General features: G+C 34.8%; 6 protein-coding genes across 6 annotated transcripts; 4 read left to right on the top strand and 2 right to left on the bottom strand.

The window, feature by feature from the left end:
* Positions 1-1,255: 1,255 nt before the first annotated feature.
* Positions 1,256-4,140, top strand: NAEGRDRAFT_49847 (uncharacterized protein; the record flags this gene model as incomplete). Its single annotated transcript, XM_002675993.1, has 3 exons — positions 1,256-2,321; positions 2,660-3,017; positions 3,093-4,140. The coding sequence occupies 3 exons, from the start codon at positions 1,256-1,258 to the stop codon at positions 4,138-4,140; spliced, it is 2,472 nt and encodes an 823-aa protein (XP_002676039.1).
* Positions 4,141-4,145: 5 nt separating this feature from the next.
* Positions 4,146-6,236, bottom strand: NAEGRDRAFT_68728 (uncharacterized protein; the record flags this gene model as incomplete). Its single annotated transcript, XM_002676078.1, has 1 exon — positions 4,146-6,236. One exon carries the CDS (start codon positions 6,234-6,236, stop codon positions 4,146-4,148), a length of 2,091 nt encoding a protein of 696 aa, XP_002676124.1.
* A 927-nt stretch (positions 6,237-7,163) lies between these two features.
* NAEGRDRAFT_60710 (uncharacterized protein) lies at positions 7,164-8,021 on the bottom strand (the record flags this gene model as incomplete). The annotated part of the gene is made up of 1 exon (XM_002676079.1): positions 7,164-8,021. One exon carries the CDS (start codon positions 8,019-8,021, stop codon positions 7,164-7,166), a length of 858 nt encoding a protein of 285 aa, XP_002676125.1.
* Positions 8,022-8,196: 175 nt separating this feature from the next.
* NAEGRDRAFT_49849 (uncharacterized protein) lies at positions 8,197-9,501 on the top strand (the record flags this gene model as incomplete). The annotated part of the gene is made up of 1 exon (XM_002675994.1): positions 8,197-9,501. One exon carries the CDS (start codon positions 8,197-8,199, stop codon positions 9,499-9,501), a length of 1,305 nt encoding a protein of 434 aa, XP_002676040.1.
* A 325-nt stretch (positions 9,502-9,826) lies between these two features.
* NAEGRDRAFT_80105 (glycoside hydrolase) lies at positions 9,827-12,095 on the top strand (the record flags this gene model as incomplete). The annotated part of the gene is made up of 1 exon (XM_002675995.1): positions 9,827-12,095. The coding sequence occupies one exon, from the start codon at positions 9,827-9,829 to the stop codon at positions 11,990-11,992; it is 2,166 nt and encodes a 721-aa protein (XP_002676041.1). The 3' UTR covers positions 11,993-12,095.
* A 93-nt stretch (positions 12,096-12,188) lies between these two features.
* On the top strand, positions 12,189-13,778 carry AM19 (uncharacterized protein; the record flags this gene model as incomplete). The annotated part of the gene is made up of 3 exons (XM_002675996.1): positions 12,189-12,491; positions 12,543-12,623; positions 12,669-13,778. The coding sequence occupies 3 exons, from the start codon at positions 12,189-12,191 to the stop codon at positions 13,776-13,778; spliced, it is 1,494 nt and encodes a 497-aa protein (XP_002676042.1).
* Between the last annotated feature and the right edge of the window lie 1,084 nt (positions 13,779-14,862).

Here is a 14,862-nt window from a genome sequence, read left to right on the forward strand (position 1 = left end):
CTTCAATTGGCTTTGGTAAGGACAAGTGTTCATCACTACTCGTCTCTAATTTACCAATCTTGTTCAAAACTTGATACAGGTTTTCATCAATTTTCAAAGTTTTCTTTTCAATCATGCAAATAGTAATTTGACCTGTTTCTCTCGCTTTGATAAACACTGCAGTAGCATTCTTGAATGATGTTCCTTTGAATATATCATTCTTTCTCAAATCATCATCAGCATTAATTTTTGCAAGATACTCTTCATGGTTTTCATTGCTGGCTACGGAGAGTCTATTGTGTTGAACTCTGTCTTTCAACCAATCATACCAATAGCAGAATAGCAAAACCAAGCCAAGAGAAAGAATAACCGAGAGCCAAAACAAGCAAAACCAAAGCCAAGAAAATTGCAAACCAACACAACAAGCCATTTCATGAACCTCTTCATCACCCTTTGAAATATCTGGCATGCTTGTAAAACTCTCCACAGGAGAAGAGTAATTCTTGAGAATCAATTTAACAATTCTCTTTTCAATGTTTTCCACATCTTCCGAAGGTGTCCTCTCTTTACAACAAGAATCGAACCCTTCATTGGTTTGTTCTTGAATTACCACAGCAGATGAAGAGTCTTCAAATTTATCCAATCCTTCATCATCATAGTGGTATTGTTGTTGATGTTGTTGGGCAGCATCACCTTGTTGTTGACCAAATAGTAATGGCTTGTTTTCCATTAAATTTCCCTCCGTTATTGGTGAAAATAATCGAGATGCAAAAGATGGCGACACTGTAAGGATATTCGAGAGCAGTAATAACAACACAGTAAAGATATTGCTCTCGTTTTTTTTCAAACATCCTTCAATGAAATTCTCAGCAAGGAGTTTGAATACATGTAGTGCAAGTGGTAATGTTTCCTGGTAAGTCAAACATCAAATATTATTTTCTGTCCTGGCTTGTGAAAGTCATAGATTTTTCGGACTATAATGACAACCAGTATTTTGAAACAAAATCGAATGTTGATGATGCAAAAACATTTGGCTATGTATGTTATTAATAAGGGAGATTGTTTACGATTTTCTTAATTATATTACCTGGACAACAAATTCTCCTCTCGTCAGACTCTAATATTCAGCAGATAGATGCTCTCAGTTCCCATATTTGAACTACTCATCGAGTAGAGATGCTCCTTGAACTCTCAACTTTTTGATTTTCATAAAGCGCTGCCTTATTCACTTAGCATCTTGCCCTCACTTCACTTGCATCCTCTTCTTTTAAAAAAAATGTTGCTTCATCGGGCAAATTCATCACCTCAACTTCTTTCCCCACCAACTCCAACCCGCAGATCTTTTAGCATTTCCCAAGCCTCACCTCCAACAATTACCTCTCCTTCACCTCAATCACCAAATAATGTAGAATTTAATACCAAAAGACGTTCCCTCTCTATTTCTCCACTCTTTACTGATTTGCAAAAAAGTAGGCTTTCAAATCCTAATACCCTACCGCAAACACCAACTTCTCCATCTCAATCTCTCAATTCACCAAAACAAAGTGGTGGAGCAGGCACTTTTCCCACATCATTCAAACCTCCAAATGTTGTCAGTGATAAAAAAGGATCTCTTCATATGGACCTTGATAAGCTGGATGAGTGGCTTCAACCAGATGATATCCTTCGTCCAACTCTGTCAATACTCTCCCCTAAATCATCACCAACCACAAAACCAACATCTCCCACACCATTTGTACGTGAAAGATCTAATTCATTCACAAGATTTGAAAACTCTAATTTAGAGAGATTGTGTACCTCTCCAACATTCTCATCTCCAAAGAATAGCTCACCACTTAATAGAGTTCTTCAACAAGAGGGAGCCTCAACAACTCCGAAAGGAAGAAACAGATCGATGAGTACTATGAGTAACATCTCTGCCTTTTCAGATTTGAGTTATCGTTCCTCATTGTCTAACCTGTCTATTCAATATTTAGAACCTGAGGATGATGATTTTGAAGAGGAGGAAGAAAGTGAATCGGAAAACCTTAGTTGTCGTTCAACAAGTAATAGTAATGCGGAAGAACAACAGATTTCATCTTCGGAAAGTTCAGAATCAGAAGATGAGGAAGAAGTGATTCAATCTGCCACAACATTTGATCAATTATTTCACAAGAAATTCACCAAATTACCGTCAGCAAACAAAGTCAGTCCTTTGGACAGTCTGTTAAAAACTACTGTGGATGATGAATCCTCAACAAACTTTGTTGCATTCAAAGAAATGTTAAAAGCAAAACTTCAAGAGGGAAAAAAAGTTGGCTCTGCTGAAAAGAAGAATGAACAAGAAATCTTAAAGAAAAAAGGTATTAAATCTCTTTCTTGGCTCAAATCATTGATAGACAAGTTATACACATACAGTCATGATCTCTTTGTCAGCAAGGGAAATAACATTCAACAGTTGTACACAACTCCAATGATTATTTATTCAATCATGAAAACCAAATTTGTTTATAGTACAGTAACTAACATTGTAAGTTTTTGGATGTTCTAATGGAATTTTAACTTTGGAAGAATTGGCATGATATGCTCAAATCTGCCAAAGCATACAGAAAGTATGACTTTGAGGTAGAAACATTTTACAAGTTTATGAGTGGAGAGTATACATTAGAGACCTTTGTTTGGTTTGTTTGTTCTCGTTCAGTGGCAAACAAGGCTGTTGAGGAGCTGGATAAAAAGCTAGATGACAGTTCATTAGGCTCGGAAAATGAAACAATTGCTGAAACATCATCCATAGCACCACCTACAAAATCAGTTGTTTCAGAAATATTGGAAAAGAAGAGAAGAAAACTGCAAGCACTCGAAAGAAAAGAAGAGAATAGGCACAACATTGAAAAATCAAAGAGTTTCATCACTATGCAAAATGCAATTCATGCTGTCTGTAATTTAGTTAACAAAAAGCTCATTCAAAATTTACCTTTTTTAGGTGTCAATGCTGTACATGACAAAGCAATAGATCCATACACATTGAAACATAATGTTGAGAATGTGTTGATAAGAAAGTTCGGATTAATTAGATCAAAAGAATTGTAAGTCATCTTTTAATTAGTTTAAAATAATTCCAAATTTAAAAATAGGAGGAATGAGGAAGCAATATCTTTACCACAATTCTTAGGCTATGTTGTTTCCATTAAAGCAACCAAGCTCGAACTTGTTTTTCATGAATTGAAGAAATATCTTGTGGATGAAGATCATGGAATGCTTGACAAATTCTCAGAGACTTCCTCTTCCCCACTTCCAGTAAAACCAAAGCCAAGGCGGATGAGATCAGATAGTGGAATTAATATTTCTTCAGTTCTGGAAAAATTAACAGATATTGCTCACAGAATTGAAGATGGTGAGTCAATTGATTCCCCTAGGGAAGAAAAGAGACAACCATTTTCAGAAGTTTCCAAGAAGGAGGATATTTCAGAAAGTAGTCCTGTCACAGAACATTCTCCATCAAGAACTCCTCCTTCGTTAGAGAAGAGTTTGTCAAACCTTAATTTAGCTGACGTTTCTAATTTCCTATGTAATTACAAGGAAAATACTCCAATTGAGGAGCCACCAGTATTGGAGGAAATTATTCAAGATTTCAAACCACCAAAGGATGAAGAGGATGTAGAAGCTAGTCTCTCCAATGAAGTTGTAAAGATGATCACAATGCTGAGTCAATTAGTAGATGATATGCCAAGAGATGAAGACGGAATTTCGGCCATTTCAGAAGTTTTTGTTCCTCATGTTGAGCATATTTTGAACTGTCTTCCTGCCTTAGGAAAAATACAAGAGCAATATGCAACTGTTTTGTTGGAAGACTTACTTTTTAACACGAGAGAATTACTTAATAATTTACCTTTCTTTTCCAACTTTGCTGCCAGTTTGATTTTCAAAATTAATGGATGGTTAGTTTCAGAATCAAAACAATTCGAATCAAGTTCTCAACCAATGGTTGCTGAACTAATCACCAAGTCAGAAGTGGATATCTCTGAAGATGTTGTAGTAAACGAAGATTGCGAACCAATCCAAACAGATATCAGATCATCATTTGAAGAACAACTTACAATGAACAAACTCAAAGATCTAATTGAAGATGAGAGTGCAGCTTCAGAATTAATGGACTTGCTTTCAGAAGTAAGGAATTTATAAATTATTTAAACCTTGTTGAGCAATCCGTGAGTACTTAAATATGGGGTGGATGCAGTCAAACTTGTCTTTTTGAGCTCTTCTAATTGTTGAGCTAAATAGTTTTTCTTGGCTAATTTCTTTGCTTGTTTTGAGATTAAAAGCCAATACGAACCTTGCAGAATTGCAATGATTGCAAGACTAAGAGTAAAACCTATCCATACTCCCAATAATCCCCAATCTAATACGAAAGCCAAAACACAACCGAAAGGAAAGCCAATAACAAAGTATCCAATCACACCAATTACAGCACAAACAAATGGCTTGTTTAAACCTCTCAGAATACCACCAAAAATAGCTTGAAAACCATCAACAATAAGGAATATCAAACAAATAGGTAAAATTCTAATCGATTCATAAATTAGAGTTGAATCACTGGTATAAATTTTTGGTAAAACAACAATAGTACATGCCACTACAATTACTGTTATTACCATAATGAAAGAGGAGAGTATGATATTTGCATGTGAACTGTATCTTACTGATTTGTAATCACCTCTTCCAAAACGATGAGCAATACAAACAGTACTAGCCATAGATAAACTCATAGGAATCAAATAGGCAAAATTAGAGATGGATAGAACAATACCGTGAACAGACAATTGAGTATTACCTAAAAATCCAGCAATAAAAGTTGAAAGCTCACTTCCCCAAATTTCAGAACTCATCATTATGGAACCAGGAAAAGAAATTTTCAAATGATCAAATATTCCCTTTAACGACTTTTCTTTTTTGAATGGAGTTACGTTGATAGTGGTTGGGAGTTTTTCATCTTGAGGCAATTCACCTGTTTTGGATGTGGTAGCATAGATAATCTCTTTAAGTGAGAAGTTTTTGAACATTTGTCTCATTTCCTTCTTACAAATGATTACAAATACCATCAAGATGAAAAAACCAATGAACATGAGCCATCTAGTGGACGAGGTAGCAATGGCACTTCCATAAAAACCAATACCCTTAAAATCACCGACTCCACCCACAAGGAAGAAGCTCATCAAGACATTATACACAACGCATACAATACAAACTGCAATACTAGGCCAATAAATCTTTTGAGCGACCATAAACGAATACAAACTTCTGGAATAAATGAAAGGGAACAAACCTGGAATAAGATATCTCATAAATGTTATGGTGAGTTGAGTAACAACTTGTCTACTAATTAGACCTTCTGGTGTTGTTTCAACCAACTCGAATAGCATTGCAATATAACCAGAGAAGAACATTATAATGGAGACAGGTATCATGAATAGAGTTTGAAGAAGGAGACTTCTAATCCATTCAGCAATAATTAAATTACCATCCTTGTTACCAAAAGCTTTAGAGATCAACGGCTCTTGACCATTACCAATCAATCCAAGAACTATAATACTTAATCCATTGAATAGTGAAGTAGCTAAGGTCAAAGAAGCTAGGTATTCAGATGTTGTGGGATAAAGTGAGGTAGAGTTGATATTCAGCGCATAATCAAATCCGTAGAGTTCTGTAAGTGCACCTGGTTGACTAAAATCTACTTGTGTAACAGTATTGTTCAGAGTGGCAAGTCCTGAACGATTTGAGTTAATGTGTCCAACAACAATCATATCCTCAAGACCGAGAATAAGAATGCACAAATTGAACACTAAAAAAGGAATACAAGTAAATATGAGTGGCAACAATTCCCTTCTCACATTGTGGAAATAATCCATTCTGTTCTTGTTTCTGAGGCGTGAATTGTTACTGAGTTGAAGATCATCACTTCCAATGCTTGATTTTCTGCTCTCACTAGAAATGTCAGAAGAGCTTTGCTTGGTAGTTGATGATGAACAGTGATCATCAACACTGATATTGCACTCATCAATATCAGCATAGTGAATGGTCAATGATTTGTTCGAACCAGGATCAATGTAATCATACCATGTAATATCAAATACCATGGATAGATCTTCAGCATTGAGAGCAATTTGTTGATCTTGTTGGGAAGTGCTGGTAGTGGCAGTAGAAGTGGTGATCTTGATTTGTTTATCATCATCACTAACTTCCTCAACACTTAATAATGTGAATGACTTGTTTTGATTCATATTTGTTTTCTCACCAAAAGAGAATGAATAGGTGCACTTTAGAATAATCTTGATATAACTAATTGATGAATATCAACAAAAATTAGAATTAATGCTTTTTCCAATACCAAATTATAATACAATTGACTTGTGGTAATTGCGAGTTGACTATTGAAAACACAATTTTGTTTACTGTTATTATTGGTAACAATAAATTTTGAATAGTAATAACTACTCTGGTCGTTGCAATGAAGAGATTTTGATTTAGTTGAAGAAGAATATAATGCTCCCAGCATTACTTTTCTATAATATTGTAATATTGAGTTTAAATACTATATTCTGTTATGAGAATATACTAGTTGTGATAGTATTTGTTGGTGGTTTGCAGTTGAAGTTGTTTAGTGTTTGCAGTTGAGTTGTTGAGGAAATGCAGTTTTTTTCAATCTAGTCTGTTCACCAATCTACTCGTCTTTATAAGTAACTAAATATAGATGCTCTCCTAAAGGTCGAAAATGGTTGATTTATAATTGGTACATTCTAAAGTTAAAAGTTGGTCCGTATTTGGAAGTTTGTGTAATTAACATGTATTTAAAACAGGTAGGTTAATTCAGAAGAGTATGTGATGCATTCGTGTTGTCCTTAGGTTTCTTATTACAATATTGTTAAAAAGTATAATATTCCTTAGTAGGGAAGACAGATATGTGGTCTCTTGGTTTTCATGACTGCATGAACAGTTCTTTTGGTCGTACAAAGAGGCAAATAATTTGTCACTGACAATCGTTGAAGTGTTTCACAACCCATCACCACCACCTGCATGAATGAGTGCACCACATTAAGCTTGTGTGAAAAATTTCAAATTGTTATTATCTTTTTTAACAGTGATGGTAATAATACACTTTTTATCATGTGAGTAACACTAGAGTGGTGGCATTGAAAATGTACTATTATCTAATCCTCTTCAATAGTAATTTTAGGAGTTGTTGATTGATTATCCAGTTTCTCTAATTCTGCAACTACATTTCTAGCAATTTGTAAGAAGGAAGCAGCTCTGTCAGATTTTGGATCTGAAATGACAACAGGTCTACCTGAATCGCTAGTCTCTCTAATTTGTGTATGTAATGGAATTTCACCAATGAAATTCAATCCCATATTTTCTGCTGTTAGCTTGGCACCATCGTGACCAAAGATGTGGTCCTTATGACCACAATTTGAACATTTGAAATAACTCATATTCTCCACAACTCCCAATATTGGTACATTCAATTTACGGAACATATTCACACCTCTCTTAACATCAATGAGAGCAATATCTTGTGGAGTACTCACAATAACAGCACCCGATAAATGTACTCTCTGACAAATTGATAATTGAGCATCACCTGTTCCTGGTGGTAAATCTACAACAAGAATATCCAATTCTCCCCAATCCACTTGATGTAATAATTGATCAACAGCAGTCATTACCATTGGTCCTCTCCAAATTGTTGGAGCATCTTCCTGTACGAGAAATCCCATACTCATTGTCTTGACACCATAATTTGATTTTGGTATGAGTTTTCTGGTGGCTTCATTCACTTGTGGCTTACCAGATAGATTCATCATACGATGAATACTTGGTCCATAGATATCAGCATCCATGAGACCGACAGACTTTTGGCAAAAGGAGGAGAGAGCAAGAGCCAAATTAGTTGCTACTGTACTCTTTCCAACACCTCCTTTACCACTCGATACAACAATAACATCTTTCACTCCTTCAAGCTTTGGACCGAGTGTCTTTTGGTTGTTAGTGCTAAATTGTCTAGTCATATGTGTTGTAATAGATGAAGAGGAGGAGGAGAATTGTGTACAAACTCGCTTCTTGAAGGACAACATCTTCTGACCAGTTGTTGTATGAGAGAAAAGTTTATTTCTTATTGTTGATGAAAACATTTTATTTTGCTGATAATTATGAATTTTATTTTTAATTTTATATTTTAAAAAAATGAGTGACTCTTCATCAGACTCGGACGATGATTTATTCTCTCACAAGAATGCAAAATCAGTACTTGATGTTTCATGGTCTGATATTTCAAAGAAGAAGGATCCAGTGCCAAAAGTAAAGGATAAAAAACCAAAGAAAAAGAAGAATTTACTTGATCTTGTTGAAGATGAGGAGGAAGAAAAACCAAAAGAAAAGGAAAAGAAGGAGGACGTGTTGGATGTTGATTTAATTTTGGCAAAGAATGAACTTTATAACAAGAAGGCTAGAAGAAATACTAGTAGTAGCTCCGAAGGTAAAAAAAAGAGAAAGCAGGACGATGAGGAATTTATCAAAAAACAACTGGCCGAACAACAAAAATTAGAAAAGGAAAGAAAAAGGAAAAAACAAAAACAAATGGAAATTATTCACAAGAATGATGAGGACGTTATTGATTTGGATAGTGAAGTTGTTGAGGAGTTACCACCAGTTTCTCTTCCTTCACCAGTGACATCACCACTTTTAATGAAAAAACCAATGATGAGCTTCCCATCAAAACCAACAGTAGTCAAACCAACAAAGGCTATTGATTTTAAAATTCAACTTATGGCTAGTGATGCTTTCCAAAAGTTAGAAGCTGCAGAATCTTTCACATTTGATGATCTGGAGGATGATAGTGTTCAAGAGGAATTATCAGAAGCAGAGAGAAAGAAAATTGAAGCTCAAGTTCAAAGAGAAATTGAACAACTTAACAAGAAGAAAGAGCTAGCTCCTATCACCACAGAGGATGTAGAGGAAGTTGAAGATGAAGACAAGGGAGAAAAGATCACCATTTCAATCAGATGGAATGATAAGACAATATCTGTAAATATTCACGAGAGAGATAAATTCCAAAAACTCAAAAAGACAGTAGCAAAGAAGTTTGAAGTGCATCCTGATCAAATATCATTCAAGTTTGACGGAGCCACTCTAGATTTAAATTCCACACCAGAGGATCAAGCCATGGAAAGTGATGACATTATTGATTGCATTGTGGATTTGAAAAAGAAAGTTTCAACAGTATCTCACACTCCTGCCACCGAAAAGGAGCCAAAAGAGAATAAGGGTGAAAAAATTGTATTGGAAGTTAGAGGAAATGGAAAGAGCATTTCAATTAATTTCTACAAGGGAGAAAAGTTTTCAAAACTTGCAAAAGGAGTAGCTAAACAATTTTCTGTAGCCCCTGAGAAGATTAAACTCATGTTTGATGGGTTGGCTTTGGATTTAAATGAAACTCCTGGCGATCAAGACATGGAAAATGAGGATATTATTGATTGCAAGTTTTTGTAAATATGCTTATAGCTATCTAGGATTTGAGACATCAGTTTTTTGTAGAGTTTCTTTTTTGACAATATGCTTTATAGGAAGATTCTTACATTCTCCTTTACCTTGGTAACGATTTGAGAGATTAAGAAGACCATTTGGGCAACTATTGACAAGATTTTCCAATAAATTATTGTCAATCTTTGCTCAATTAACCACAAGTCTTCCATTTACATTAATTGCATTATCCGTTCCTCTTACAAACTAAATTCTACAATTTTCCAAAAATGATCAGTTTATACTTTTTACAAAACGAAAAAAACGAATCAGAACACTCCCTAAAAGCTTTCTCATGTTCAACCAAGAGTTTTCATTTCCAGCAAAGAAAGTACCATCATCAACTCATGAATCTCCGAGTATTGACAATGAGCAACAGCAACCATTCGAGAAACCTGTAAGGATGGAAAAACCACCCATTCAAAATGATATTGAAGATTATGGCCTTATTGGAAATTGCCACACAGCTTGCCTTGTTGGTATGAGAGGATCCATCGATTATTGTTGCTTTCCACAATTCGATTCTCCTCCAATCTTTTCCAAACTCATTAGTAATCAACCTGCAGAGACTTGTGGATTCTTTTCCATTCATCCAATGCGTATTGAAGATACCACGAATAAGCAACATTACTTTCCCGATTCTAATGTATTGGTCACCAAGTTCTTGTTGAGTGAAGGTGTTGGTCAATTGGTTGATTTGATGCCTATTTGGTCTGATAGTGGTGTTCATCCACAACAAACCGAAACGATGAATGAATCATCAACAAACTGCTCAACAATTGAAACTTGTTGTCCTATTACAAAACTCTTCAATTTGTATCACGGCTTCCATAGACAATTAGTGAAAACCAATAGTTCACAGTATAGAAATTGCATTATTAGAAGGTTGGAAATTGTGCATGGAAAGATTGAGTTTCAAATTGTTTGTAAACCAATATTCAAATATGGAGCAGAGAAACCTCATGTTGAGATATGCTCAAACAAGAAGAGTGTCGTCTTTTCATGTTCTGACCAGGCCATTATTCTTGAATCTAATAGACCATGCTTCGAAAGCATAGATGAAAAGGGAGCAGTCATTGGTTTGATTGAAATGAGTGAAATTGATCCAGAGAAGAGTTGTGTATTCTGTCTGAGATATTTAGAACAGGGAGATATGAAGGGAAATCATGATTGTCAGACCTTATTGGATGAAATGTGCATTAATGAAGATTTGATGCTTATCACCAATGATCTCACTATTAAGACCATTAATTATTGGCAAAAGTACATTTGTAATAGTAATTACCAAGGAATTTTCAGAGAGATGGTCAATAGATCACTTCTAGCTCTCAAACTTTTAATGTTCAACGAGACAGGAGCTATAATTTCATCTCCAACAACATCACTTCCCAAGTCAATTGGTGGTAATAGAAATTATGATTATAGATTTTGCTGGATAAGAGATGCCACCTTCTCAGTTAATGCTTTCCTCAAGACTGGAATGATTGAAGATGCTGCAAAAATTGTTGGATTTATTGAAAAGACATTTGATTCTGAAAAATCAGATTCCAAACCACTTTCCAATATTTACACAATTATGGGAAAGAAATTGAGCGGTTCCATTCAAGAAATCTCCAAGTTTAGTGGTTTCAAGCAAAGTATGCCTGTACGTGTTGGAAACATGGCTTCCAATGCAATAGAATTGGATATTTATGGTGAACTGTTGGATTCAATCTATAACTTTGACATTGTCAGACCAATTTCTTACAACTTTTGGATTAAGTTGAAAGATGTAGTTGAATTTGTAATTGAAAATTGGAGAAATCCGGATCATTCCATTTGGGAAAAGAGCAATAATAAGTGTCACTTTGTATATTCCAAAGTCATGTCATGGTGTTGTTTGGACAGAGCATTGAGATTGGCTGATAGAAGAAGTTTCCCTGCTCCAAATGATAGATGGCTCAAAATAAGAAATGAAATCTATGAGGATGTAATGAAGAATGGATACAATGAAAAGATGAACACCTTTGTACAATCCTATGGTTCTGAAGTTCTTGATGTTTCTCTCCTTATTATGCCAATTATTGATTTTCTTCCAATTTCAGATCCAAGAATGGTCAACACTATCAATGCAATCAATAAGAAACCAAAAGAAGGTGGATTAGTTACCTCATCCCTTGTCTACAGAACCAGTGATCATCACAAGAGTGAAAAGTCAGCCACAGAGGGCACTTATAATATGCTCACTTTTTGGCTATTGAGAGTTTTGGCCATGATGAGTGATTATGACAATAACAAGCTCAGACAAGCCCAACTCATGTTCGAACAAATATCCACCTTTAGTAATCATGTCGATCTCTATAGTGAATTGACCTCCTTTAGTGGTCTCATGTTGGGTAATTTTATCCATTCCAATACTCATAGCTCACTCATTGTAGCAGCTGTTGAATTGGCCAAAAGAATTGACAATACAAACCTCTAACTACTCTCAAAAACGATTCCCAACTCTATTGAAAATTCAAGATCTCAACATCACCAGACCTTCAAAGTTAGTTTCTAAAAAGTTGTACAATAAAAAAATCCTTAGAAAAAAAATGATTAATGGAAATATTACTCTCCGTCGTCATCAGAGACATTTATTGGAGGAGGGCGTTAATTTGGTCCCTGATCCTAACTTGATGACTGTTCCACCTGGAGGAGCTGGAGGTGAAAGTTTTAGTGAGGCAATGCCAACAATTTTATTAACCCCACCAAAGAGAGAGCCAATGCCTTTGAGAACACCTAAATCGGTATCACCTGCATTGTCTAATGCATCAACTTCATCATTGTTTTTATCGGTGAATGCAACACCTCAGGGAAATAATTTTGCCTTTCCATCACCAAAAGGATTTAATAATTTGGATACCCCTAATAATTTGTTTTTAAGAAAACCTTCATCAGCCATGCAATCAAAGTCTGTTTTTGAGGGTCTTCCAGGATTTGTAAGTATTCCTTATTAAATTATTAGTATTTATTTATTTGGAATACAACAGAAAAAATGTAATCAAGAACAGTTTGAACATCATGCTCCAAAGGATGAAAAACAACAAAAGAAGAATCCAACTAAATATTCTGTAAGTTTGTTGTTGGATCTTTGAGACTAATTTTTATGGAATTAGAAAGATATTGAGGAGAGGTCAATTAATGCAGCCAAATCGTATAGATTTTTTGAGGATTCAATTTTGAGAAAACCTTCTTTAACTATTGGGCAATACAAGAGAAATAGCGTCCTGTATGAAGCTGATTTGAAGGATTACAAAAGATTGAATATGGTTGCTGCCATGTCTGCATTGGAAGAAACTCCAATTGAAAAATATAATCGCTTAAAACAGGAAATTGAGGATTTTATTGGAGAAATGGGAAGAATGTCAGTGGAAAATCCAAAAGTAAAACTTGTTGGAGAAAATGTAGCAGTGTACTCTGAAATATTGGAGCAATCAAAAGAATTGAGGCAAAAGTTGGAAGTTGCAAAGGATACCAATACTTGCTGCTTTTTAGAATTGAATAACAAGGAGGATGAGTCAACAAATCAAATTCTTAGCCAAATTCAATCCGAACTGGATAAGGCATTGGAAAATCAGTTAAATACTCTTGTTTCTCCTCAACAACAAACTCCAAAACTTCAAAAACCAAAGAAGGAAACTATTTCTCAGGACTCTTCAAGAGTGTTAAGATTGGAAAGAAGATTGGCTCACTTGGAGAAATTAGTTGGAACTGAGGATGAAAGGAGAAATGTCCTGCTTAATGATAAAAACTCCTCTGCCACTACGAAAAAGTATGCAAGTCTTGAAACAGCCATCAACATTTTGGAAAAGAAGGTCAACACAATTGATCCTTTCTTTATGCAATCGTTAGAGTCTAGAATTAAGAATATTTTGAAGGATTTGGAAAATATCTCCACTCTTGAAGTTGTAAACTCTTCATCAATAAGCTTTAATGGAACAAAAATTGAAAATTTATATCAAAGGGTCAGAAAGTGGGATGAGTTAACAAAACAAGTTCCTATGATTGTTTCAAGACTGCAAACATTGAAAATTGTTCATGATGAAGCAATATATTTTGCAGGAACTGTCTCAAAATTGAAACAACAACAAGAGGAACTTTCTAGATTGTTGGATGGGAATGAAAAATTACTCACTAACATTTCCACTAATTTTGATGATAATTTAGTGACTATTAATAAGAATATTAAATTAATCCAAACCAGGATTGAGAATATCAAAAAGTAATCTATAACATGATTACTATCAACATTGAAATCAATGTCATGACTGTAACAGAAATATTAATTACTGCTACGCTCGAAACTTGTGTACAAGCACTAACAGGAGTGGCACTATAATTGATTACATCTCCGCTTTGTCCAACCAATCCTGCACTATTCTTCACACAGAAATACTTGAATTTCTTATCCAAATCAGTATTCAAGAAAAAGACACCCTGGTAAAACCAGTTGAAAGGATTGTAACCTCTGTCTCTGTTCCAACATCTATAAAGATGAGAATTTCCAAACTACAAATTACTTACGAATCAGTATATTTCATACATTCCGAATAACAGACAGGCAAGGCAGTATTATTAGAAGGATAACAGGAAGGAAAGTTTCTCAAACAAGAAAACCTTTTCCAAGATGTGGTGCAAGACTCGTCATCTGGTAAAAATTTAGAATTTTTCTTATAATTAGATAACAATGAAGCATCAACACTTGAATAATTGCTTGGTAGACAGCTATTTGTGGTGATTAGTTGATTGATAGTATAAATATTGATTAATACTCTATTGATGTGATTAAATTATTGTAACATACACATATTCAGAGTCTGGTAAATGTTTGTAACACATGCCGAGTCCGGATTTATATTCACTTGATGCTTTGACGTCAGAAACGAGAAGACATTGACCATTGCAAGTTGATGTCGTCACTTGAGAATGAACATTTATAATCATCAATAAAAGAATCACAAAAGCAGTGAGAAGTTTGGGCACTGAAGTTAGAGAATGCAGTATCATCCTTTTTTTTTGATTTTTCATGATGAGTGACGTTTAATTGGTGTGAAAATGGCTGCCAACGATCAACAATCCTAAACTTTCTAGATGACCTGTTGTAAGATGGGATGGAATTACATTCGATCAAACTTTTTTAACATGCTTTGTTTGAGGATAATCACTCCTAACAATGTATCCAAGGATTAAGGAAAATCCAAATCCTCTCCATTTTCCCCACACAAAAAACTCACAATATTTGAAGGCCATTAAAAAACATTCCATCAAGTCCAACTGCACAATAAAAAATGGTCCACCTTTTTTCGGGTT

This window comes from Naegleria gruberi (genome assembly GCF_000004985.1).
Source record: "Naegleria gruberi genomic scaffold NAEGRscaffold_30, whole genome shotgun sequence".
NCBI lineage: Eukaryota > Heterolobosea > Eutetramitea > Acrasida > Naegleriidae > Naegleria > Naegleria gruberi.